At 40.8% G+C, this 27,510-nt stretch overlaps 1 protein-coding gene across 4 annotated transcripts in view; it reads right to left on the bottom strand.

Moving 5' to 3' along the window:
• The window catches only part of CFAP70 (cilia and flagella associated protein 70), a 103,441-nt gene extending 85,486 nt beyond the window's left edge, over positions 1 to 17,955 (bottom strand). For all 4 annotated transcript variants that reach the window (XM_054728738.1, XM_054728739.1, XM_054728740.1 and 1 more), the window contains exons 1-4: positions 17,867 to 17,955; positions 16,493 to 16,679; positions 3,370 to 3,468; positions 3,119 to 3,198 (exon numbers count right to left, since the gene is read on the bottom strand). In XM_054728738.1, the coding sequence (XP_054584713.1) occupies positions 3,119 to 3,198; positions 3,370 to 3,468; positions 16,493 to 16,679; positions 17,867 to 17,929 (429 nt within the window). In that variant the 5' untranslated portion in view covers positions 17,930 to 17,955. The remainder of the gene's footprint in view (positions 1 to 3,118; positions 3,199 to 3,369; positions 3,469 to 16,492; positions 16,680 to 17,866) is intronic.
• Between the last annotated feature and the right edge of the window lie 9,555 nt (positions 17,956 to 27,510).

The following is a 27,510-nucleotide window of genomic DNA, read 5'->3' as shown; positions in this document are numbered from 1 at the left end:
CTCGATGAATTGCCCCAAAGAGGTAGGCCGGAGCCACCCACCTGTGCACACCTGCTGCGCATGCATCTTCCTAGTGATTGCTCGTTATGGCGTGAGGGTATCATGGCGTAAGGGTGTCACAACCACATAGACTTTTATTAATAGGATAATAAAAGACTAATATGCTAAGTGTCTGGTCATCCAGTCAGCCTTTCAACCAATCAAAGCATAATATGCTAATGATATGCTAAGGCCGCTCAACCCCTCTCTATGATGTGCACTGACCACCAGGGTGCAGACAGTGGACCAGTCAACCGGTCACTATGACATGCACGGACCACCTGGAGCCCTCCCACTGTCCCTCACCGGCTTGCCAACTTCCCGTCTCTCCCCAGCCCTGATCGTGCACTGTTGGGGTCCTCTGGCCTGCCCTGCGCCCTCTCACAATCTGGGACCCCTTGAGGGATGTCTGAGAGCTGGTTTTGGCCTGACAGCAGAAAGACCAGTCACTATGACATGCACTGACCACCAGAGGGCAGATGCTCAATGCAGGAGTTGCCCCCTGGTGGTCAGTGTACTCCCACAGGGGGAGCACTGCTCAGCCAGGAGCTGGGCTCACGGCTGGCAAGCGCAGCAGCAATGGCAGGAGCCTTTCCCGCCTCCAGTGCAGTCAAACATCCCCCAAAGGCTCCTGAACTGCAAGAGGGTGCAGGCCAGGCTGAAGGACACCCGCCCCCCAAGTGCATGAATTTCGTGCACCGGGCCTCTAGTAAGACAATAAAGTATGAATGAAGCTAAGGAGACAGAGTCCAAAGGTGCTTAGGTTATAGAAAAGGTTGAATTTGGTGAGAGACAGATTTGAAAATTGGTTGTACTTAGGGTCTTTAGGAGCAGTCATGGATGTAACATAGGTTCTGTTATGTCCTATGATTTCACAAATGGGTGATGCCACTAGTCAAAATAACTAAGATAAAAGCAAGAGTAAGTTTAAGGGAGGATACTGAGTTTAGTTCAGAATGTTGAGTTTTAGGTGATATGTGATATCATTAGAGAAATCCAGCAGGTGGTTGTAAAGGCTGATATTCTGGAATTCAGGAGAGGGGTCTGGGCTGGAGCTGTTGAATTAGAAGTCTTCAACATACTGGTGGCTTTTAAAATCATGGATAACTCCCCACCACCCCCAGGAGTATGCACACAAAGAACAGTTGGTGGCCAAGAATAGACCTTTTGTACTTAAGGGACAGGCAGAGGAGAGATCTAGTGCAGGAACATGAAAAGGCTACGGTAAGTGAGTAGGAAATCAGAACACCAAAGGAAGGAAAGATTTTAAGAAAGAGTCACTGAAGAATCTGACACCTCTGGTCAATATGTCTCTGAGAAGAGAAATAAATGTCCCTAAGGTTTCTAACTTGTATTAATCAAGACAGGGAATATTGGAAGGTGAATTGGAATCTCCTTTCCAAGTGCAGGTTTTATATAATTTTAGTCTCGGAATCTTGCTTAAATATAAAATTAGTTAAACTGAACTCTCAAGCAAATGGAAATTAACTGTCATATATTTTTTTCTTTGAGTATATAAAAAAGTAAACAGTATTATTATGAGCAAAGGTCATGAGGACTGACAATCCATTTGACTAACTTTTCTTCTATAGGTACCTAAGGAAAATCAACAGTACATAAGCTGTGAGACTGAACCAAAGAAGTCAGACTGAGCTCAAATATATACCTCTTTCCAGCACAAATCACATGAAATGACAGATAGATACTAAATTTTATCTTTACTAGAGGCCCGGAGCATGAAATTCATGCACAGGTAGGGTCCCTAGGCCTGGCCAGCGATCAGGGCCAATCTGTGGGGCGACCAGCGGGGTGATGGGGGGGCCCCCTGCTGGCACCCGCCTTGGCTGGCCTGGGGCCTGCAGGCTGGGGGCAGCTCCTGCATTGAGCATCTGCCCCCTGGTGGTTAGTGTGCATCATAGTGACTGGTTGTTCCAACAGTTGTTCTGCTGTTTGGTCAATTTGCATATTAGGCTTTTATTATATTGGATATCCAATTAAAAGATAATGTTATAATAACTCCAGAAAACAAGAAATGCCATCAGCCCTATCTGGTTTGCTTAGTGGATAGAGCGTCAGCCTGCGGACTGAAGGGTTCTGGGTTCGATTCCAGTCAAGAGCACATGCCCAGGTTGCGGGCTTGATCCCTAGTGGGGGACATGCAGGAGGCAGCCAATCAATGATTCTCTCTCATCATTGATGTCTCTCTCTCTCTCTCCCTCTCCCTTCCTCTCTGAAATCAATAAAAATATATTTTAAAAAAAGAAATGCCATCACTAAACTATATGTTTTTAGGAATCATTGAAAGATAGAAATCAAATTAAATCAGATCTAAAAACAAAAACAAACACACAAAAAAAAACAAAACAAAAACAGAAGAAACCAATCACATCCTAAAATAAGAAGACCACAGCAGATACATGAGTGGATTGTGGTAGCTCCAAGGTTATAATCAACAAGAAGCAGAAAGGGGCCTATAGTGATGGTTACTTGGAGAACTGCAGTCAGAATAGTTGGATCAGTTGGGCCCTCCTTTCTCCTTTAGCTGTCAAAACAGAAGGCAGCTGTAGTATCTGCTGAGAGTGAATGCACCAGCACCAGAGCAGCAAACAGTACCCCAGACGCCACTGATCCTCTGGGGGGATGGGAAACACAGTCAAGACAACCAGTGACACATCCTACCGATCCAATAACCAGAGGCAGGCTACCTGCCAGAAAGGATGTTACCTGCATTCATGGACTATTTAATCCATCAAGACAGAGCTCGAGAGGCATTTCCATGGTTAAGCCTTCCCTACATCTACCTTAGGTACCTGGGCAAAGTAACTGATACCTATTCTGTGCCTAGGTGCCTTAGCCCACCATTTAATCACACTGGGTTAAAATAAATACTATGTAGATTATGGACTCCTAAACTAGAACTCTGCCTTATTTATCTTTGTTTACCAGAACCTAGCACTATGTGTGCCTGTAAAAAGAAGGTGCCTGATAATTTGGACTCAACTGAATTGAACCTTAACACCAGACAGATTTGTTAGACTGAATGGCAGGCTGAAATGTTGACAGTTAAAACTCTGATTACCTTAACACCTGGTTGAAGAGGCTCTAAGGGAGAGCCTGGAACAGGGTGCAGTGGGATGATTGTTTCAAATGAACTCTCTCCTGTAAAAAGAAGACCAAGTCAAGCCAAAAAAGGAAGGGCTAGGCAAAGATAAATGTGCTCATCTTTTCATCAAATCCCTCAAATTCAATGAGGCTGATTCTTTGCATTTCACTGGAGTTAAATTTTATGAAGCTTGTTATATCTGCTTTTGAGCAAATCATACATCTCACCTTCCACTAAAGGAAGAAGGTCCACCACAGCTTGACCAAGGATTAAGGTCTTCTCATCTTTCTGTTTCTTTTCCTTTGGTAAAACTTCAGTCATAGTTACTAGGAAAATCAAAACAAAGAAATGAGAGCATGTCTAACTCATTTATCAGATAACTGAGATGCAATAAGCAGTGCATTATCAAAGAAATTTAAGAGAAATGAATGTGACACCCAAGAAGGCACCATTATTGGTGGAAAATACTGGACTACCTTAACAATATTTTCTGTGACAACTCTGTAATTTAAAAAAGTTATATATATAATGTTAGCAGATTCTAGAAATCACATTAAACTTACAGATAAGTTTAGTGGAAATGACATCTTTATAATGTTCAGCATGCCTATCTAAGAACATGGTACTCCTTTTCTTTTATTCAACCTCATGTCTCTCAATAGCATTTTTTTTTTTACAGTTTGCTTGCAAGGTTCACACATTGTAATTAGTTAATGTCCCTTAAGTCTCTCTTTTTTTTTAATGTTTGCTATTTTTTATATTTTATTGATTTTTTACAGAGAGGAAGAGAGAGGGATAGAGAGTTAGAAACATCGATGAGAGAGAAACAGATCAGCTGCCTCCTGCACATCCCCTACTGGGGATGTGCTTGCAACCAAGGTACATGCCCTTGACCAGAATCGAACCTGGGACCCTTCAGTCCACAGGCAGACGCACTATCCACTGAGCCAAACCAGCTAGGGCATGTTCTTCGTTTTCTACATCCTTAAGTTGAAAAGTTAGATTGTTGATTTGAGATCTTTCTTGTTTCTTAATGTTAGCATTTTGAGCTATCAATGTCCCCCTTAGCACCACTTTTGCTACATCTCCTAAGTTTTGGTATGTTGTGTTTCCATTTTATAACTTTCCTTGTGAGTTCTTCTTTAAACCATTTGTTTAAAAGTGTGTTGTTTAGCCCTAGCCAGTTTGGCTCAATGGACAGAGCGTCAGCCTGTGGACTGAAGAGTCCCAGGTTCGATTCCGGTCAAGGGCATGTACCTTGGTTGCGGGCACATAACCAGTAGGGAGTGTGCAGGAGGCAGCTGATAGATGTTTCTCTCTCATTGATGTTTCTAACTCTCTATACCTCTCCCTTCCTCTCTGTAAAAAATCAATTAAAAATATATATTTAAAAAATAAAAAAAAAAATATAAGTGTGTTGTTTAATTTCCACAATTTTGTGAATTTTTCAGTTTTCTATTGTTATTGATTTCTAACTTCATGACACTGTATTTGTAGAAGATACTTTTTAAGTTATCTTTTTAAATGTATTAAGACTTAATATGTGGCCCAACATATAGTCTGTACTTGAAATATCCCATGTGCACTTGAGAAGAGTGTGTATTCTGTGCTTGTTGGGTAAAGTGTTCTGTATGTCATTTAGATATAAGTAGTTTATTGTATTGTTTAAGTTCCCTATTTCTTTACTTATCCTCTATCTGGTTGTTCTTTCTATTACTATGAGTGAGATATCTGAAGTCCCCAACTACTGTTGTAGTACTATCCATTTCTCCTTTCAATTCTGTCAGTTTTTGCTTTATATAGTTTAACTAGAGGCCTGGTGCACGAAATTTGTGCATGGAGTTGGCGGGGGTCCCTCAGCCCTGCCTGCACCCTCTCACAATCTGGGATCACTGGCTCTTAACTGCTCACCTGCCTGCCTGATCACCCCTAACCAGTTGCCTGCCTGCCTGATCACCCCTAACAACTCTGCCTGCCTGACTGATCACCCCTAACTGCTCAACTGCCTGCCTGATCACCCCTAACCGCCTCTGCCTTGGCCTCCGACGCTGCAGCTTCATCCAGAAGGATGTCCAAAATGACATCTGGAAGGTCATTCAGCTGTCCAGTCTAATTAGCATATTATACTTTTATTATTATAGCTGGTCTGTCATCCTATATAATAAAAGGATAATATGCAAATTGACCCTAACGGCAGAATGACCAGAACAACCGCTGGACCAGTCACTATGAGGCACACTGATCACCTCTTGTTTCCTTTCCCCGACTGGTAGGCTCCGATCACCTGATAGCCACCGCTGTGGGGGCAGGGCGGGGCCAGCAAGCAGGTGGGAACAGCCGACCTCTCAGTCCCTTCCCCCGGCTGCCAAGCACTGATCACCAGATGACGAACAGGGAACCAGGGTGGGTGGCGGCAGGGGTCGGGGCCAGCTGTGGACAGCTGGGGAAGATGGCCCTGATCGCAGGCCAGGCCTAGGGACCATATCCACGCATGAATTTCATGCGCTGGGCCTCTAGTTAGGTACATAAGTATTTATAAATATTTTATTTTCTTGCTGCATTGAATCTTTTGTTAATATATAATGTCTTATTTTAACTTACAATTTTTAAAATATATTTTATTGATTTTTTACAGAAAGGAAGGGAGAGGGAGAGATAGAAACATCAATGAGAGAGAAACATCTATCAGCTGCCTCCTGCACACCCCCTACTGGGGATGTGCCTGCAACCAAGGTACATGCCCTTGACCGGAATCAAACCTGGGACCCTTGAGTCCGCAGGCTGACGCTCTATCCACTGAGCCAAACCAGTTAGGGTAATCTTTTTTTTATCTGAAGTTAATTTTGTCTGATATTAGTATAGCCACACCTGCTCTCTCTCTCTCTCTCTCTCTCTTTTTTAAGAGTAATATTATTTTTTTTTTTTTTAATTTATTTTTAAATTTTATTTTTTAAGGTATTACAAGTAGTAGTACATATGTCTCTTCCACCTCCCCGACTGACCTCCCCCCGGATTCCTCTACCCCCCAGCACTTATCCTTGTCCCCCTGCCTCCAGTGTCTTGAGTCTGTTGGTTGTGCTTATATGCATGCATACAAGTCCTTCGGTTGATCTCTTATCCCCGCAACCATCCCCTACCTTCCCACTGTAGTTTGACAGACTGTTCGATGCTTCTTTGCCTCTATTTTTGTTCAAGTTTGTAATGTCCTTTATTATCATTTAGTACCATAAATGAGTGAAATCATGTGGTATTTATCTTTCACTGACTGGCTTATTTCACTTAGCATAATGCTCTCCAGATCCATCCATGCTATTGCAAATGGTAAGAATTACTTCTTTTTTACAGCAGCATAGTATTCCATTGTGTAGATGTACCACAGTTTTCTAATTCACTCATCTGCTGATGGGCATTTAGGCTGTTTCCAAATCTTAGCTATTGTAAATTGCACTGCTATGAACATAGGGGTGCATATATCCTTTCTGATTGGTGTTTCTGTTTTCTTGGGATATGTTCCTAGAAGTGGGATCACTAGGTCAAATGGCAGTTCCATTTTTAATTTTTTGAGGAAACTCCATACTGTTTTCCACAGTGGCTGCATCAGTCTGCATTCTCACCAGCAGTGCAAGAGGGTTCCCTTTCCTCCGCATCCTCTCCAGCACTTGTCGTTTGTTGATTTGTTGATGATAGCCATTCTGACAGGTGTGAGGTGATACCTCATTGTTGTTTTGATTTGCATCTCTCAGATGATTAGTGACTTTGAGCATGTTTTCATATGTCTCTTGGCTTTCTGAATGTCCTCTTTCAAAAAGTGTCTATTTAGGTCCTTTGCCCATTTTTTTATTCGATTGTTTATCTTCCTTTTGTTAAGTTGTATGAGTTCCTGGTAAATGTTGGAGATTAAACCCTTATCAGAGATAACATTGGCAAATATGTTCTCCCATGCAGTGGGCTTTCTTGTTGTTTTGTTGATGGTTTCTTTTGCTGTGCAGAAGCTTTTTATTTTGATGTAGTCCCATTTGTTTATTTTCTCTTTAGTTTCCATTGCCCTAGGAGCTGTATCGATAAAGATATTGCTGCAACAGATGTCTGCTATTTTGTTGCCTATGGCTTCTTCTAAGATTTTTATGGTTTCCCATCTTACGTTTTATGGTTTCCCATCTTACGTTTATGTCCTTTATCCATTTTGAGTTTATTTTTTGTGTATGGTGTAAGTTGGTGGTCTAGTTTCATTTTTTTGCAAGTATCTGTCCAGTTTTCCCAACACCATTTATTGAAGAGACTGTCTTGTCTCCATTGTATGCTCTTGCCTCCTTTGTCAAATATTAATTGAGCATACTGGCTTGTGTCGATCTCTAGGTTCTCTGTTCTGTTCCACTGGTCTATGTCTGTTCTTGTGCCAGTACCAGGCAGTTTTGAGAACAGTGGCTTTGTAGTATAGCTTGATATCTGGTATTGTGATCCCTCCAACATTGTTCTTCTTTCTCAAGATTGCTGCAGCTATTCGGGGTCTTTTTTTATTCCAGATGAATTTTTGGAGAATTTGTTCTAGGTCTTTGAAGTGTGCCTTTGGTATTTTAATGGGGATTGCATTGAATTTATAGATTGCTTTAGATAGTATGGACATTTTAATGTTGATTCTACCATGAACATGATATATTCTTCCATTTGTTCATGTCTTCCTCTATCTCTTTTTTTAGTGTCCTGAAATTTTCTGAGTATAGATCCTTTGTCTCCTTGGTTAAGTTTATTCATAGGTATCTTAATTTTTTGTTGCAATGGTAAATCTCTTTTGATTACTATTTGCATGAAATATCTTTTTTCACCCTTTCATTTTCAACCTGATTGTGTCTTTAGATCTAAAGTGAGTCTCTTCTAGGCAGCATATAGTTGGATCCTGTGTTTTTACCCATGCTGCCAATCTTTATCTTTTGATTGTACAGTTTAATCAATTTATACCTAAATTAATTATTGATAAGATTAATTAATTATTGCTGTTATTATGCTATTTGTTTTTTATATGCCTTCTACACTTTGGCCCCTCATTTTCTACATTACTGTCTTCTTTTGTGTTTAGTTGTTTCTTTTTTTTAAGTGACATGTTTAAATTCCTTTCTCATTTTCTTTTGTGTATATTCTATAGCTGTTTTCTTTGTGGCTACCATGGATATTAGCATCCTAAAGTTACAACACTCTAATTTGAATTTATAGCAGCTTAATTTTAACAAAATATAGAAACTGCTTTTTTTTTTAGCAAAATTGTTGAATAATACATACTTCATGATTTCTCCATCTCAAAAACAAAAACTGGCATCCATCCACAGACAACAGTACCTTTGTAGGAGCTCTGGGATCCAATACCACATTCCAAAAAACTCAGAAGGAGTTTCACATACCCACATGCCAGGTATTAGGCAGTCTTAAGTCCCAGCTGTGGACCCTGCAGTGGCCCATGAACCAGTTCCAGCCACACTCACCTGGAGTCCAGGAACCCCTGGAAGCCCCTGCCTTAAACAATCACCCACAGATGAGAGAGCCTTTGTACAGGTTCCCAATAGAGAAATTCCAGCATACCACTGGAGCAAAAAATAAAAATAAAAAGGAAGGAAGGAAGGAAGGAAGGAAGGAAGGAAGGAAGGAAGGAAGGAAGGAAGGAAGGAAAGAAGGGAGGGAGAGAGGGAGGGAGGGAGGGAGGGAGGGAGGGAGGGAGGGAGGGAGGGAGGGAGGGAGGAAGGGAGGAAGGGAGGAAGGGAGGAAGGGAGGAAGGGAGGAAGGGAGGAAGGGAGGAAGGGAGGAAGGAAGGAAGGAAGGCGGGCAAGGGAGGGGAGGGGAGAGTTTGCATGCATTGGAGAAGGTAAGAACAGCAGTTTGACTTTAGCTGCATCCTCCATCCCCAAGGCAGCACAGTTCAGAGCCAAAACTTCTTTGCCCATGATTGCTCCTATGAAGGACAGTTAGAGTGTGTGAATGAGCACCCATTTCCCCATCTGTACAGGATGCTGCCACATGGTCCAGTCTCTCTCTTGTCCCATCCAGACTACTAAACATGAGCTGCATCACCCGGGGTGGAGGTAGGGAGGGAGGAAGGAAGAATCTGGGACAGTGGCAGATAGGATGCCTAGAGAACATTAAAGAGATATGGATCCTACAAATTGTATCATGGACTCCATCAGGAAGCCCACCCACCAGCTGTGGGGGGTGCCTTGCCTTTGGATCCCAAAACTAGCCCATGGGCACCCCCAATATTCCATGTGCCTCACACACACACACACACACACACACACACACACACACATCCTCCATGCAGTGGCTGGCTCCCTATAAGCTCTCTCTTTTTTTAAATATATTTTTTATTGATTTCAGAGAGGATGGAGAGGGAGAGAGAGAGAGAAACATCAATGATGAGAGAAAATCATTGATCGGCTGCCTCCTGCTAGCCCCCTACTGGGGATGGAGCCCGCAACCCGGGCATGTGCCCTTGACTGGAATCAAACCTGGAGTCCTTTAGTGCGCAGACCGATGCTCTATCCACAGAACCAAACCAGCCAGGGCCCTAAGAGCTCTCTTGATAGCAGCTGCAAGAGTAAGCTATGGCAGATGGTTAGTAAGTGCATGTAAAAAGCTGGTCTGAATCTGTGGGCGAGGGGGAGATACCACAGACTTGAACTTTAGTACCGCTCTTTTTAGAAAACAAAAGGGGATAAGGGCTGACAGCACTCAGCCTGGTGGTCTGCAGTATCCAGAGAATGCATATAGCCCAGCCGTTGTGGCTCAGTGGTTGAGCGACGACCCATGAACCAGATCACAGTTCAATTCCAGGTCAGGGCACATACCCGGGTTCGGGGCTTGATCTGGGTGGGGGGCGTGCAGGAGGCAGCTGATCAGTGACTCTCTCTCATCATTGATGTTTCTATTTCTTTATCCCTCTGCCTTCCTCTCTCTGAAATCAATAAAACTATATCTAGAGAGAGAGAAAGAGAGAGAGAGAGAGAGAGAGAGAATCCAAACACATTTAAAAATTCTGCCACAAGAGGGTGCAAGAAGCACGCATGTCCATAGAAGGTCTGAGAAAGCCTCAGAATCCCTAGCATGGGCAAATGGAAGGTATTTCACTCTCCTAAAGGCAGTAAGCAAAGACTGGAGGAAGTGACTGCTACTTCAAATGCAAAGACTGCAACGCAAAACCGCAGGGAATATTTAAAAAATCAAAGAAAAATGTAACCACAAAAGGATCACAGTAATCTTCCAGGAACTGACCCCAAAGATGTAGATCTGCGTATTACCCAATAAATAATTCAAAATATAAATTTTAAGGGAACTCAATGAGTTCAAGAAAAACACAGAAAGACAGTTCAAGGAAATCAGAGAAGAATGCATGAACAAAATGAGAAGTTTGACAAAGAGATAGAAATCATAAAAAGAACCAAACAGCTCAGCAAGCATGGCTCAGTGGGTGAGCGTTGACCTATGAACTCTCTCTCATGATTCGATTCCAGGTCAGGACATATGTCCGGTTGCAGGCTTGATCCCTAGTGGAGGGTGTGCAGGAGGCAGCTGATCAATGATTCTCTGTCATTATTGATATTTCTATCTCTCTCTCCCTCTCTTTTCCTCTCTTAAATCAATAAAAAATATATATATATTTTTAAAAAGAACCTAACCAATTCTGGAGCTGAAGAGTACAATGAATAAAATGAAAAATGCAATAGACGGCACCAACAGAAGAAGGAATCAAGCAGAAGAATCTGTGAGTTAGAAAACAGTTACGTTGAAATTATCCAGTTAGAGGAGAACAAAGATTAAAAAATGAAAAAGAGTGAAGAAAGCCTATGTTATCATGGGATACCATCAAAAGAAATAATTTGCCGAAACCGGTTTGGCTCAGTGGATAGAGCGTCAGCCTGCGGACTGAAAGGTCCCAGGTTCGATTCCGGTCAAGGGTGTGTACCTTGGTTGCGGGCAGGAGGCAGCTGATCGATGTTTCTCTCTCATCTCATCAATGTTTCTAACTCTCTATCCCTCTCCCTTTCCTCTCTGTAAAAAATCAATAAAATATATTTTTTAAAAAAAGAAATAATTTAAAAAAAAAGAAATAATTTGTGAAATATTGTAGTTACAGAAGAGAGGGAGAAAGGGGAAAGACAGGTTATTAAAAAAAATAATGGCTGAGAACTTTCCAAATTTGGGGAACAATTTGAGTATCCCAGTTCATGAACCTCACATGTCACAAAACAAACTCAATAAGATCTCTCCAAGATACACCACAATAAAACTGTCAAAAATCAAAGACAAAGAGGTATCGTAAAAGTAGCTAGAGAAAAGGAACTTAGAGAAGTCTCCAGTGAAACTGTCTGGTTCTGGAGATTTCTACCGTAATTATGAATTCAATTTCCTTAATAGTCATAGGCCAACTTTATTTCATATAGGATGATTTGTGGTTAGTGTTTTTCAAGGAACTGGTCCATTTCATTGTCGAATTTATTTATGTAAAGTTATTCATATTTCCTTACTATCCTCTTTATGTCTGCAGCATCTGTATTAATTCCATTTCATTCCCAATATTGATCATTCATCATTTGTACTCTCATGCTTGCTGGGCTGTTTGGTTCTTTTTATGATTTGGTTTTTTTCATTTCTCCCTCTTTTCTCTATCTCCTCTCTCTCTCTCTCTCTCTCTCCTCCCTCCCTAGAGATTTGTTGAATTTGATATTTTCAAATAACCAGCTATTTTATTTACTTCATTAATTTCCCCTATTTTTATTTTTCCATTTCATTGATTGCTGATTTTATCTTGATTATTTTCTTCTGTTTGCTTTGGGTTTCTCTTGCTCTTCTTTTTCTTGATTCTTGAAATGAGAGCTTATTGGTTTTAAATTTTTCTTTTTTAATGTATGCATTTAGTGCTATAAATTTTCTCAGCAATGCTTTAGCTATGTCTGACAAATTTTAATATGTAGTATTTTTATCTCCATTCAGTTCGATGGTATATTTTTAAATTTCCCTTGAGACTTCCTCTTTGACACTTGGATTATTTAAAAGTGCAATTTTAGTTTTCAAGTGTTTAAAGAGTTTCCTATTATCTTTCTATTATTGATTTCTACTATGATACTATTATTGTCAGAGAACACATTTGGCATTATTTTCATCCATTTAAATTTGTTAAGTTTATGAGCCAGGATATGGTTTTGGCATATGGTGTGTGGGTTTTTGTAATACTGTATATTCTGCTATTGTTGGGTGTTCTATAAGTATTGATTACACCTAGTTGATTGATGGTGTTGTTGGGTTTTCCTATATCCTTGCTGATTTTCTAATTATTTTAGAATTTGTTTAAAGATGTTTACATCTCCAACTATAATTGTGTTGTCTATTCTGCCTTTCAATTTTATCAGTTTTGCTTCACATATTTTGCAGCTCTGTTTTCTGTTGCACACCTACTTAGAATTGCTATGTCCTTTTGGTGGATTTACCCTTTTACCATTATGTAATGAACTTCTCTGTCTCTGGTTATTTATTTATTTATTTTTTGCTAAGTCTGCTTTATCTGATGCTAGTGTAGTCACTTTTACTTTGTTTTGATTAGTGTGTGCCTGAAATATCTTTTTCTATCCTTTTACGTTTTACTTGACTATATTGTTCTGAGTTTCTTTATTTTTTTTTTTTATTTTTTTTTTTTTTTTTTTTTTTTTTTTTTTTTTTAAATATATTTTTATTATTGATTTCAGAGAGGAAGGGAGAGAGATAGAAACATCAGTGACAAGAGAGAATCACTGATCGGCTGCCTCCTGCAGGCCCCACACTGAGGATGGAGCTTGAAACCTAGGCATGTGCCCTGACCGGGAATCGAACCTCGACCCTCTGGTTCATAGGTCGACACTCAACCACTGAGCCACGCCGGCCGGGCTGTTCTGAGTTTCTTATAGACAGAATATGGTTGGGTCATTTTTTTATTCACTCTGTAATCCTGCAGAAATAACAACGTAATTATTAATGTATTAGGGTTTAAGTCTCCTGGACTTTTTTTGTTTGTCCTCTTTTTCATTTCTCCCTCTTTTTTTTCTACCTTCCTGTGGGTTACTTAAATATTTTTAAAGAATTCCATTTTGATTTATCAATAATACCTTTGAATATATCTCTTTGTATAATTTTTTAGTTGTTGCTCTGGGTATTACACTATATCATTACTTATTACAGTCCACATTTCATTATTGCACTAGTTCCATGTTCGGCAAACTGCGGCTCGCAAGCCATATGCGGCTCTTTGGCCCTTTGAGTGTGGCTCTTCCACAAAATACCACGGCCTGGGCAAGTCTATTTTGAAGAAGTGGCGTTAGAAGAAGTTTAAGTTTAAAAAATTTGACTCTCAAAAGAAATTTCAATCGTTGTACTGTTGATATTTGGCTCTGTTGACTAATGAGTTTGCCGACCACTGCACTAGTTCAAATGAAATATAGAAAATTTACCTCTTTTTATGTGCCTTTGCCTTCCCTATTTATAACTTCATGAAATGTTTTCTCGATATACATTTAGAACCACGTCAGATAGTATTATACTTTCTTTCCACTGTTGAACACAATTTAGAAAATTCAAGAAGGAAAGCTTTCTTTATTTATTCAATTTTTTGCTTACCATATTCTTTCTTTTCTCCTGGTGTTCCTAGTGCTTTCTTTTAAATTTCCTTTATGTTTAGAGAATGTCTTACAGCATTCGTTTAGGCTAGTTCTGCTAGTGACATATTACAGTATTAGTTTTCTTTCATCTGAGAAAGTCTAGGTTTCTCCTTCATATCTTTTCTCTGGGCATTGGTTTCTGGGTGGACAGTTCTTTTCATTTATCACCTTAGAAATATGATGCCATTTTCTTCGGTCTTCCATGGTTTCTGATGAGAAATTGATGACTTTTTTTTGCCCTGACCGGTTTGGCTCAGTGGATAGAGCGTCGGCCTATGGACTGAAGGGTCCCAGGTTCGATTCTGGTCAGGGGCATGTACCTTGGTTGTGGGCACATCCCCAGTATGTGCAGGAGGCAGCTGATAGATGTTTCTCTCTCGTCGATGTTTCTGACTCTCTATCCCTCTCCCTTCCTCTCTGTGAAACATCAATAAAATATATTTTTTTTTAAAAAGAAATTGATGACTTTTTAAAAATGTTTTTTAAAATTGATTTTTAGAGAGAGGAAGGGAGAGGAATAGAGAGATGGAAGAGAGACACATCATTGATTGGCTTCCTCCTGCATGTCCCCTGTTGGGGATCAAGCCTGCAACCCGGGACCAGGAATTGAACCAGTGATCTCTTGGTTCCTGGGTCAACATTCAACGGCTGAGCCATGTTGACCGTGAAATTGATGCCATTTTATTTATTTATTATTTATTTATTTAAATTGATGCCATTTTAATTGTTTTCCTCTGCTCTCAAATTTTTTCTATACCTTTAATTTTCATATTTCTTCGTATGAATTTTTTTTAGTATAACCTATTTAGAGTTAGTTCAACTTCTTGAGTCTATAGAGTTATGTCTCTTGCCACATTTGGCGAGTTTTCAGGCTTTACTTGTAGCTCCACCCTCTTTCACCTCTCCTTTCAGACTCCAATGGTACTTTTAAGGCCATGGTCCCACAGGCCTATGAGACTTGGTTCATTTTTTTTTTTTTAGTCTATTTCCTCTAAATTACTCAGATTGGGTAATTTCTATGGTTCTATATTCCAATTCACTGATTCCTTCCCCTGTCCCTCCATTCTGCTGTTGAGCCCCTTCACTGAGCTTTTCATAGTGGTTAATATATTTTTCAGTTCTAAAATTTCTATTAGGTTTTTCTTTAAATCTTCTATTTTTTTCAAAGACTTTCTATTTCTCTTCTGAGTATTTCTATCTTTTTCATTTGTTTCCAGCATGTTTTGCAATTGCTCATTGAAGCATTTTTTAAAAATCATGGCTTCTCTAAAATCTTTGTCTAATAATTCTAACATACCTCTCACTTTGGTATTAATGTGCTGATTGTCTTTTTAAATTCACTTTGAGGTCTTCCAGTTCTTGATATGATGAGTGATTTTTCAAGTGAAACCTGGACTTTTTGTATTACATTTTGAAACTCTGGATCTTACTTAAACTGTCTCTTTTAGCTGGGTTTTTTTACAGCACTCCAACAGAGTAACAGGAGGGGCACTGCCTCATTATTGCCAGGTGGAGATAGAAGTATAGGTTCCCCACTCAGCCCCCATACCTGAGGGGGAGAGCTGCTCTTTACTGCTGAGGGGGAATGGGAGATCTGGTTCTTTGCTGTTCTCCACTGATACCACAGTGGTGTAGACTCATTACCACTAGTATATATAGTGTTCAGTGAAAGTCTTGACCCGACACTAGGTCTCCTATGACACCATCCCAGTGGGGAATAGAGGAGCACCTTGTTACCACCAGAGTGGGGCAGAAGTCTAGATTCTCCAGGTGCTCTCCACTAAAACCATATGGTGAAAGAGGGAGCTCTTTACCAGAAGGCACAGAAGTCCCAGCTCCTTACTGGATCTTTCTGACACCACCTAGCTAGGGTATTGGGGCACCTAATTTTCAGCTTTATGAGAGTGAAAGTCTAGGTTCCCCACTTAGATTGGAGGTGGGTGGGACCACAGTTTCTTTCTGTGACATTTGGCTGGAGTAGAGCAGTTGCTGTCTAAAAGTTTCCTGTCTTTCTAGACTGCCCCTTTCCTGGTCTTTTGGTTAGAGACAGCAGATTTTTGTTGGACTTTTTGGTTTGCACCATTAGGGAAACCATCCATCCACTTAGTCATTCATTCATTCATTCATTCAACAAACACTTTTTTAGCTCTTTTATGTTTCAGATATTTCTAGGCAGTAGAAATTCGGAAATAAATAAGATCCAGGCCAGATTTCAAAAACTGCCTCCTCTAGCAAGGGAGGCAAATTAACAACTGCTAGACAGTATGGTGAGTATACAGAAGTATAGATAGGGTTGCCAAGTAAAACACAAGATGCCTATTTAAAATTTTGAATTTCAGATAAACAATTAATATTTTTTTTAGTATGAGTATGTCCCAAATTTTGTTTTTTGTTTTATTCTAAATCTGGCAGCCCTAAAGACAAGAATACAAAAGAAAAGCTCCCAACTCAGCTTAGGAGATAAGGGCTGCAAAGTTTAGTCATATATCAACAGGTCTTTGATACAAACTAGCTAAAACTATTAGGTCAGAACCAGAGCAGGTAGCTCTCAAAGTATACCATGTTATACCTAGATTAAAAAGGTAAGGTGTGTTCATCTGTCCCAACAACATCGACTATCACATCTCAGAATCTCCTCATACATACTCATGTAATTAACATTTTTACAGCCACAAGGACTTACAGAACACAGGTTTGTGTGCGAGGTCATCTAAAGTGATTCCTCCTTCAGGATTGAACTCAAAACTGCTAGTGAAGTTGTATTTTGCAGTTCCTTCTGAAGAAACGGTAATTTTTGCTGAGTCTCCCAGAACTGCCTGATTAAATTCTGCACGAATAAAGGTAACTGGGGTATCTCCTTTAGAACCTTTCTGTTGATAGAAACATACTACTTTACAATTATACTCAAATAGATAATTTTTCTACACATCTGGCAACCCATTTTTACTTGAACTAAATAACATTTTCCATGTTCCCATATCAAGCTATATTACAAATACAAAAGAAGTAGGTAGAAAGTCATTAAACAAATCTAATTGTAGTTAAATGCAACATTGTATTTAAATGCCATTATGTTGAAATTTTTTAAAAATAACACTCATTATGTTTATAAAATTATATCGTGGAACATGTGGAAAAGTGAGGAAAGCACATAAAAAATAAATTACCGCCCTAGCCGGTTTGGTTCAGTGGATAGAGCGTCGGCCTGCGGACTGAAGGATCCGAGGTTCGATTCTGGCCAAAGGCACATACCTAGGTTGTGGGCTCAATCCCCAGTGTGGGGTGTGCAGGAGGCAGCAGATTAATGATTCTCTCTCATCATTGATGTTTCTATCTCTCTCTCCCTCTCCCTTTCTCTCTTGAAATCAATAAAAATATATTTTAAAAAATAAACAAATAAATTACCTGTAATCTCTAATATGCAAGCACCATTAACATTTTCAAATATTTTTCTAGTGTTTTGTTGTGAATACATATGTGTATTTCTCTGTGTGTATATATATGCACACATATTTATATATACCTTTTAAAACAAAGTAGAGGACATTTATTACATCCTGCTTGGAAAGAGCTTTTTACTTAATACTGAATGAATATTTTGCCATTTCACTATTATTATAATTTTTAATAGTTATAACATATTGTAGTCTTATTATTTAACTTCATCAAATGAAATTAATCGTAAGGGAAACTCTGGAAGACTTCAGATCCTTTTCAGGAAAAGGGAATGAATTGCTGTCTAGGAAAACAAAAATGACTTATTTTACCTGTTAAATTTAGTATTCAAATTGCCAGGTATTTTATACACACAGTAATATGAACTGCTGATTCTAGACTATCAATGAGAAACAATGAGAAGGAAGGGCCATTGCTATGCAAAGCCAGTAGATTTGGTGATACAGGATGATGCAAAACTCCATTCCTTCCCATTGTGCTCCCAACACAGCCTCCTCAACCCACAGATTTTTGACAAGAGAGATCTGAGCTCAAAGATAAATAAACTTTCAAGAAGTATGAATAAACTAGGGACTTCTCAGATTTCCAAAAATTACTTTACCAATTCATATCCATCTATCACAGTGATCTGCACAGGCTTTCCTGCTGATGTGATCTGCTCCATATCAGCACTTGAACAAAGTCCCTCTGGTCTTCTTTGGTCCCTGTAAACATAATGAATGAACCTGTCCCCTCATATCCCATAGCTGCATAAGTACTCACATTACTCATAACCAACACCAGGGGAGAACTTAGGGAAATGCAATAGTCCAGCACTGTTTTGTAGCCTTTCCAACCTTTGCTGCTAGACGGGCAGGGCTTTAGGAAGCTGGTCACAAGGATGATTCCACTGATTAGTGCTAAAAGGATCCTTATACATGTAACTAACCCATTAAGCACAAATTATCACAGGACAGAGAGGGTAGAATGCCATCTCCCCAATTCCCATTCCCCAAATCCTTCATAGTATTCTTTGGTAGCTTTTATTTTAAAGTGCAAAACTCCACTCGAAGGTTATTTAATCTCCCAGGTGTGTGTGTGTGTGTGTGTGTGTGTGTGTGTGTGTGTGTGTGTATAAAATCAGGAAAGAAGCAGACACATAGAATGGTTAGTCCACTGGAAAAAGCCCTCACATATGTCTTATTTAGTCAAAGATGTTTTTTAATTATTTTACAACACTGAGGACACCATTTCAAAAATAAATTGGATATCTGTGTGTTTTTTTAAAGGTCATGTTTTCTGACTCAATTCAAAGTGGAACTTAATGCAATTCAAACGTTTACTTAGGATATACTATGCTAATTCTGTTTAGGACTGGTGGCACGACATAATGAGATATCTTCTTGCTGCCCCCAGACTTTAACATTATTCTGTCTCTTCACAGCTCCACCTTCATTTTCCCATTCACCTAAAAGTCTCATATCACTTGTTCAACACCATGTCTCCAGGATCCTTCAGGGCTAAGTGGCCCTGACAACCTAGCACGGTTTACATTTAAAATGACCTTTTGTATTCATTTTCTTCTTTCCTTTTCAATAGGACCACATGAATTGGGTCTTTACTAGCCTGACCCTGGACAAATGTCTAATTTCTCCGAGCCTCAGTTTCACCTTCTGTAAAATGGATAATAAAATTTCTGACCTGTTTCACCTTTGTTGTGAATATCCACTGTAATAGTAAAACTGTTTAACCTATGAAGCAAAGCACAAATGGCATTATTAATATTCACTGATTTCCTGAATGCTCAGTTACCCGCTTAAAGACAAGTAGTCGCCCTAGCTGGTTTGGCTCTGTGGACAGAGCCTCCACCCGCAGACTGAAGGGTGTCCGGTTGGATTCGGGTCAAGGGCATGTACCTCGGTAGTAGGCTCAACCCCTGGCCCTGGTCAGGGCGTGTGGGGGAGGCAACCAAACGCTGCGGGTCTCTCACATCAATGTCTCTCTATCTCTTCCTCCTTTCCGCTCTCTGTAAAAATCAATGGAAAAATGTCCTTGGGTGAGGATTAACAAAAAAAAATAAAAATAAAAAACAAGTAATCTGTCATTCGTATTTACAGCTGCTAAGGGCCGGGCACCACGCCTGTTCTGCAAGAGGCATTAGCGGCATATTGTTGAGTAATGAATGCAAGAAATATGGCTAATTACAAGTTATGTCAGGGCCGTCAGGCAAGGGCTCCTATTGCCCACACAAGGCACGCATTTCCTGTCATCTGTCCAGAAGGTGCAGGAGAAGAGTCCGTTAGAAACAAGTTAGACGAAGGAGACGATGGGAGGAGGTGTGGTCTGCAGCGGGGCGCAGTCACTGCAAAGCCGGAGGGGTCTCTGTCCCGCTTTGGGTGGGAGGCCTGGGCTTGGCGGGGCGTCGCTTTAGTGGGGTCGGTGGCGTTTAGGTGCGTTTGGGGGGTGCAGCCGCGCAGGGATGCGCTTCAGCTCAGCCATTGCTGAGGGCAGAGATTGAGGTAACGGGGTGTGGCCGCAGGGCGGGGTGGGGAGCCCGGGAAGAAGGGGTTTTTCTGAGGAGACAGCTGTCTTACCTGCGACAGCCACAGCTGTGTTTTCGCAACTATAGCAACCAATTACCTCTCGCGAGAACTTAGTGTCTGCAGTTACCAGAAGTTTCCCCCCAAGACTCGCGATAACGTTTGGAGGTAGAAACGGCCCGGTGGGAATGTGAGTTCTGCGCCTGCGCTCCGGAACGTGTGCTGATTGGCCCCCTTAGTCCCGTCTCCGCGGCGGCACGTTCCCTCGGCAAAAGCTAGAGTGAAGTGCAAGGTTTTCCGCCTTTTAATTTTGCTTTCTCAGCCCTTTTCTTTCACCATCCCTACGTAAATAGAAGGGGTGGAAAAGGAAATTTATTTAAAGATAAAACCTTTATTAAATGTTTTTGAAAACAGGTCATTTAAATATTTCTCCGTTAAAAAATGCAGATAAGACAGTATTTTAAAAGTGAGCCTGGACTCTCAGTGAGAGTGCACAAACGCTGCTTCCAGTGCTGAGTATTTATACAATATACAGACTTGAAGTTCATGATGTAATGAAAGATTTCAATACAGTTCTAGTGTAACATTAGAGTTGGAATAGCAAAAAACAATAGTAAACACCTGGGAAGAACCCAAATGCCCATCAGCAGAAGAGTGGATAAAGAAACACACATATTCACAAAATAGCATATTACAAAGCAGTCACAACGTGGAGGAATCTTAGGATAATACCTTAAAATGTTGCGATATTTTTAAAATATATATATTTTATTGATTTTTTTTTACAGAGAGGAAAGGAGAGGGATAGAGCGTTAGAAACATTGAAGAGAAACATCCATCAGCTGCCATGCCCACAACCAAGGTACATGCCCCTGACCGGATTCGAACCCTAGACCCTTCAGTCCCCAGGCGGACGCTCTATCCATTGAGCCAAACAGGCTAGGGCAAAATGTTGCAATCTTAACAGCCAGCTTGAAGGGGCTCCACTGGCCAAATCTGAGCATCAGTATAAGCAGTAATAAGAACGAATGACAATCCACTAAATAAAATAAGAATACACAAGTTCATATTGATATAAATAAATGGAAAGGAAAGCTCTAACCATAGAATGCCACTCAATAATGAAGAGGAAATAGTGGAAATAGAGAATTACCATTTGGCACCCACTATAAAGGTGTTAATGATTCAGGCAGAAATCTTCAGTGGTTGATGGGTGGAGGTTTGATGAGGGATAGGATATTAGCATGATTTTGAAATACTAATCACAAAGGGGAAAACTAGATAATTGAAGAAACCAACATGATCAGGTTATCAAGGTTAACATCACTAATGTTGGGAGGAGTCTGATGAGACTCACAGAGAAAAGGCAAAGCATCATTTTTTGGTATTCCTTCCATGAGGGACCCAAATTTGTAGGCCATCCTATAGAAAGTAAGGCCTGTACACTTTAAAATTGTCAAGGATAGGAAAGACTTGGAATTGCTCCAGACTAAAGGAGTCTCAAAATACATGACAACTAAATGCAATATGTATTCTCCTATAGCTTTTTGGATGAGAAATGAAAAGGGACATTGCTGGGACGGTGGGGGAAATGTGAATGGGCTTCGTGGACTGGATGGTAGTGTTGTGCCAATATTGATTTCCTGATGTGGAAGGTCATTGACTGTTGTGTAGGAGAGTGACCCTGTTTGGGGGAAAATACACATGGGAGTGTTTAGGAGTGACAGGACACCATGTCTGCTGTGGGCTCTGTTAACCCTCCAAAGGTCCAGAAAAAGGCTAATAACAAGAGTTATGCACACATGTACACACATACAGAGTGAGCAATGAACCAATAAAATGTTTACTTCAAAATCTGGGTGAATAGGGACACAGGAGTTCTTTACACTGTTTTGGGCACTTTTCTATACATTTGAAATTACTTTAAAACAAAATTTTAAACTACACATACCACTCTGTGATAAGTGAGTTCTAAAATTAATATGGAGATGCAAGGGACCCAGAATAGCAAACACAATCTTGAAAAAGAACATAGTTGGAAGACACACACTTCCCATTTCTAATTTATTATAAAGCTCCTGTTATAAAGTAATCTAGTACAGAAATCAAGGTCTAAGGATAGAAATATAAATGGAATCAAACTGAGAGTTCAGGAATAAAACTTTATATTTATGGTTGGTTTTTGGCATAATGGTGTCAAGACAATTCAATGGGGAAAGAATAGTCTTTTCAATAATGCTGGGACAACTTGCCCTAGCCCAGTGGTCGGCAAACTGCGGCTCGCGAGCCACATGCGGCTCTTTGGCCCCTTGAGTGCGGCTCTTCCACAAAATACCACGTGCGGGCGCACACGTACAGTGCGATTGAAACTTCGTGGCCCATGCGCAGAAGTCGGTTTTCAGCTCTCAAAAGAAATTTCAATCGTTGTACTGTTGATACTTGGCTCTGTTGACTAATGAGTTTGCCGACCACTGCCCTAGCCAGTTTGGCTCAGTGGATAGCGTGTCGGCCTGCGAACTGAAAGGTCCTGGGTTTGATTCCAGTCAAGGGCACATGCCTGGGTTGTAGGCTTGATCCCCAGTGGGGGACTTGCAGGAGACAGCCGATCCATGATTCTCTCTCATCATTGATGTTTCTATCTCTCTCTCCCTCTTCCTTCCTCTCTGAAATCAATAAAAAAATATATATTTTAAAAATAATGCTCTGGCTGAAACCGGTTTGGCTCAGTGGATAGAGCATCAGCCTGCGGACTGAAAGTTCCCAGGTTCGATTCCGGTCAAGGGCATGTACCTTGGTTGCGGGGCACATCTCCAGTAGGGGGTATGCAGGAGGCAGCTGATCGATGTTTCTCTCTCATCGATGTTTCTGGCTCTCTATCTCTCTCCCTTCCTCTCTGTAAAAAAATAAAATATATATTTTTAAAAAGTAAAAATAATGCTCTGACAACTCAATATAGAAATGCAAAAGAGGGAAGGTAACACCTACCTCACACCATTTATAAAAATCAACTAAAGTGTCAATGACTTAAATATAAGAACCAAAACTATAAAAGTTTTGAAAAAAAATAAGGGTAAATCATCCTGAGCTTACATTAGGCAATGGTTTCTTAGACATAATCCCCAAAATTACAAGTAACAACAACAACAAAAAAAGAAATTGTACTTCATCAAAATTTTAAAGTTCTGTGTATCAAAGGACACAATCGAGAAAATTTAGACAACCCACAGAATGGGAGAAAGTATTTGTAAATCTAAATTGTGTGTGCACATGTGTGTGTATGGGGAGGCAGCAAAAGTAGGTTTACAGTTGTGAATACATTAAAGTTTATTTTTGTATTATTAATTATTGTACTATTTTCCAAATGAAAACTGTAAACTACTTTTACCCAACCTGTATATAATTTTTAATATTTTAAAAATTGATTTCAGAGAGGAAGGAAGAGGGAGGGATGGAAACATCAATGAGAATCATTGATCTGCTGACTCCTGCACGCCCCCTACTGGGGATCAAGCCCGAAACCTGGGCATGTGTTCTGACTGAGAATCAAACCCGTAACCTCCTGGTCCCTGGGTCAATGTTCAACCACTGAGCCACACAGGCCAGGCATATATAATTTTTTGTATGTTATGTTACATCCTAAGAAAGCATTTTAGCCGAAACCGGTTTGGCTCAGTGGATAGAGCGTGGGCCTGCGGACTCAAGGGTCCCAGGTTCGATTCTGGTCAAGGGCATATACCTTGGTTGGGAGCACATCCCCAGTAGGGGGTGTGCAAGAGGCAGCTGATCGATGTTTCTCTCTCATCGATGTTTCTAACTCTCTATCCCTCTCTCTTCCTCTCTGTAAAAAATCAATAAAATATATATTTTTTTTAAAAAAAGCATTTTAGATAGGAGAGATCCCCTCCCAGAGTAGCCAGTTCTTACAGATAGCAAAGGGCCCAGCCAGGAGCGTGTCTTTGATATGCAAACTAGCCAATCCAGAGCTACACCTCCAGTATCTGGCTCTGTAACCCAGGAAGCTATTATTTCTCTACCTTAATCACACCAGGGCCAGTTACCAGGCAATTGAAGGCCACCCACATTTATTCAAACTAGCCAACCCTAATCTGCTTGCCTTGCCCTCCCTTGCCTTTCCCTCAGACCACCCTGGCATCTTTCCCATGCGACCCAGTGTGTGCAGTGCCTCCCATCTCTAGGACATTTGAATATAATAAATTGTTTTTCTGAGCCTCTATTGTGTTTCCTTTTGTGGCTGCACCTGTTAGTAAACCAAAATTAATTTTAGATTGTAATAAAGAATGAAAAGCATTTATGTGAGCAAAGGAGTTGCAGCATGGAGACAGATTCAAGTAACAACCTAAATTGTGTTCCCCCAAGACAAAGGGGTGGCCCTCTTTTATAGCAAAAGTCCCCACCCAGGTTCTGAATTAGGTCAGGTTTTTGTAAATGAGGTATCCAAATTGCACAGTTCTGATTGAAGGGCAGGTCTCAGTTTTCATTGGTAGAAAAAATGAAACCAGTGTTTCCCTGCAGTGATTGACACAGGCAGGTCATAGTGTGGGAAGCCAAGAGTTCAGTCTGAGTTTCTTCCTGGAATACAGAGAATGGGAGAAGCCCCTGACAAATAACCGTTAGACTCTTACTATGCATAAAATTTGGGCCTTCCGTTTAAAGCAGGTTAGTAAAAAGCTAGGAAAGTCCCCTGGCAAGTGGAATGGGGAAACTGAGACAGATGGTTAAGCATCCAAGCAATTAACAGCCAGTTAATAAATCTCAAGACCTCATCCACCCTAGCCAAGTGTTCCTGGGAAGGGACCAGGACCAAGGCAGATCTGCCCTGGCACAATCTGGAATGTGTGGGTTCTTGGCTTCCTGCAGGAAAGATTTCAATAAATGAGTCCAGGTAATTTTGAGAGTATGCTTATTAAAGCTGGGGACACTGAAACAAAGCAGGGGCTGAAGATAAAAGAGGCAAGATCTTAGCAACAGGAGTGAGCCTAGGTAGAGCTGAGTTGGCCCTCTGGAAACATGAGGAAGAGCCAGGCCTAGGCAAGCCTGCCTCAGCCCTTTAGAAATCACAGAGGCAGAAGCGATCCATGCTGGGCTGCATGGACTCAGGAAGCAAGTTACAGAGGCAAAAGGAGGGACCTTGGAGACAGGTTCAGGGAGTTAGCTCGAGATGAGTTGTCGCTGCTCACTGCTCCCCAGGTTGCAAGTCTCCTGGGAATCTTTAGAGCTTAGGAAAAAGAAAGCAAAGACACATGCCCGAGGAAAGAAGGGGGGACGAAGGCACAGGCCTGCGCAAGGGAGAGAGTGTGCTGGGTCCTTTGTCTTGAGTGTTTTTATGTTTTCTAAAGGCAGAAATTTTAGGGAAAGTCTCAGGGGAGAGTCTCAATATTAACAGAATACTGAACAGCTTTCCAGGTATCCTTTGATATGCTGATGCATCAAAATGGTCATTCTCTGGTCAGTTTCACCTTCAAAGAATGTCACCAGTTCTCAGATTTGGCTCCGTGGATTGAGCATGGACACTCAAACTGAAGGTCCCAGGATTGATTCCAGTCAAGGGCACAGACCTCAGTTGCAGGCTCTATCCCTGGCCCTGGTTGGGGCACATGTGGGAGGCAACCAATTGATGTGTCTCTCTCACATTGATGTTTCTCTGTGTCCTCCCCCCTTTTCCACTCTCTCTAAAAAATCAATGGAAAAATATACTTGGGTGAGGATTAACAACAGTAAAAAGCAACACAAAAGAATGTCACCAGAAAGGGACTGGGATCAAGGTTGGTCTGCCCTCAGCACTGTCAGGAATGTGTAAACCATTTGCTCCTAAGTGTCCTTAGTTAGGGAAGATAAGATCTTGTAATTTTATTAGCTGGCTGCAAATTCCTGGGCCATCTGTTTAGCTATCTATCTTAGTTTCCCCAATCCACTTGCCAAGGAATTCTCCTAGCTTCTTACTAACCTTCCTCACAAGGACACTTGGGGACAAATGGTTTACATCTCTCCTCCCCAACCAGAGAGAGGAACTTAAATCAGCCTAGTCAGGGAGGTAACAGAGACCCAGTTAGTGCCGTTAGTGCCAGCCAAACGGAAGAATGGATAAAGTCAGAGGAATAAATAACTAAATAACAACCAAAAATTAGAGCCAGACAAATCCAAGAAAGAGGTGAAGCTGACCAGAGGATGATCTCAAACCCCCCTACACACTCATTGTGATGCATCAGCATATTAGAGGACACACCGGGAAAGCTGATCAATATTCTGTTGAGATCCTCCCCTGAGACTCCCCTAAAATTCCCGCTTTTAGAAAACAGATAAAAACCCTCAAGACAAAGGTCCCAGTGCATGCTCTCCCTTGAGCATGCCCAGGGCTCCCTTTCTTCAGGCGTGAACTTCCTTTCTTCTAAGCTCCAAGGGCCCTCCTCTTGCCTAACTTTCCAGTGAGCCAAAAGCAGCGCCCCCTTGGCTCACTGCTGTGACTGTGGCTTGTATTAGGGAGTCTAGGCAGCCCCGCCTAGCTCACCTCTGTTACTGTGACCTCCTTTCCCGAGTCTATTTCTATCCTAAGGCCTACCTTTGTTTAACTATCCCAAGCTTTAATAAACATACTCTAAAAATCACCTGGACCCGTGCCTTGAATTCTTTCCTTGAAGAAGTCAAGAACCCACAAATCTCAGACCGTGCCACAGCAGACCTGCCTCAGCCCGGTCCCTTCCTGGTGACAAGTTGACCATGGGGAGTACATCTCAGGAGATAAATTTCTTCTTGAGCCCACATGACTGACCGTATCATAAAATAATACAAAACAAAATCATATCTGATAAGTGTCTACTATCCAGAATATATAAATAACCCTGCAACTTAACAATAAAAAGACCACACAATCTAAAAATGAGCAAGGTATTTGAATAGACATTTTTCTAAAGGAGATATGCAAATGGTCAATAAACGCAAGGAAATATCTCATTAGTCATTAGGGAAATGCAAATCAAAACCACAAAGATATCCTAGCCAGTTTGGCTCAGTGGATAGAGCATCGGCCTGCGGACTGAAAGGTCCTGGGTTCGATTCCAGTCAAGGGCACATGCCCGGGTTGCGGGCTCAATCCCCAGTAGGGAGCATGCAGGAGGCAGCTGATCAATGTTTCTCTCTCATCACTGATGTTTCTATCTCTCCCTCCCTCTCCCTTCCTCTCTGAAAACAATAAAAATACATTAAAAAACTCCACAAAGAAATAGATAATGATAGTGTTGGTGAGGATGAGGAGAAATTAGAAACCTCATTTGTTGCTGGTAGATGCTACTGCTTTGGAAAACAGTTTGGCAGATCCTCAAAAAGTTAAACATGAAGATATCATATGATCCAGCAATTCCTAGTTCCACAGCCAAGAGAAGTGAAAACATGTATTCACACAAAATTTGTACAATGTTCATAACAGTATTGTTCATAATAACCAAAAAGTGAAAACAACCCAAATGTCCATCAATGAATGGAGGTACAAACAAAATGTATATATAATCTAAACAATGGATTATTCAGCCATTAAATAGATGAAGTACTGATTTATGCTACAACAGATAGATCTTAAAAAACAGTATGCTAATTGAAAGAAGCCAGACACAAAGGGCCACATATTATATTGCTTCATTCATATGAAAAGCCCCAAATAGGCAAATCCAGAGAGACAGAGTATATATTAGTGATTGCCATGAGCTAGACAGGA

This window comes from Eptesicus fuscus, chromosome 17 (assembly GCF_027574615.1).
Source record: "Eptesicus fuscus isolate TK198812 chromosome 17, DD_ASM_mEF_20220401, whole genome shotgun sequence".
NCBI classification, from domain to species: domain Eukaryota; kingdom Metazoa; phylum Chordata; class Mammalia; order Chiroptera; family Vespertilionidae; genus Eptesicus; species Eptesicus fuscus.
Note: the sequence above shows the minus strand (reverse complement) of the source record. Positions and strands in the feature narration are given on the sequence as shown.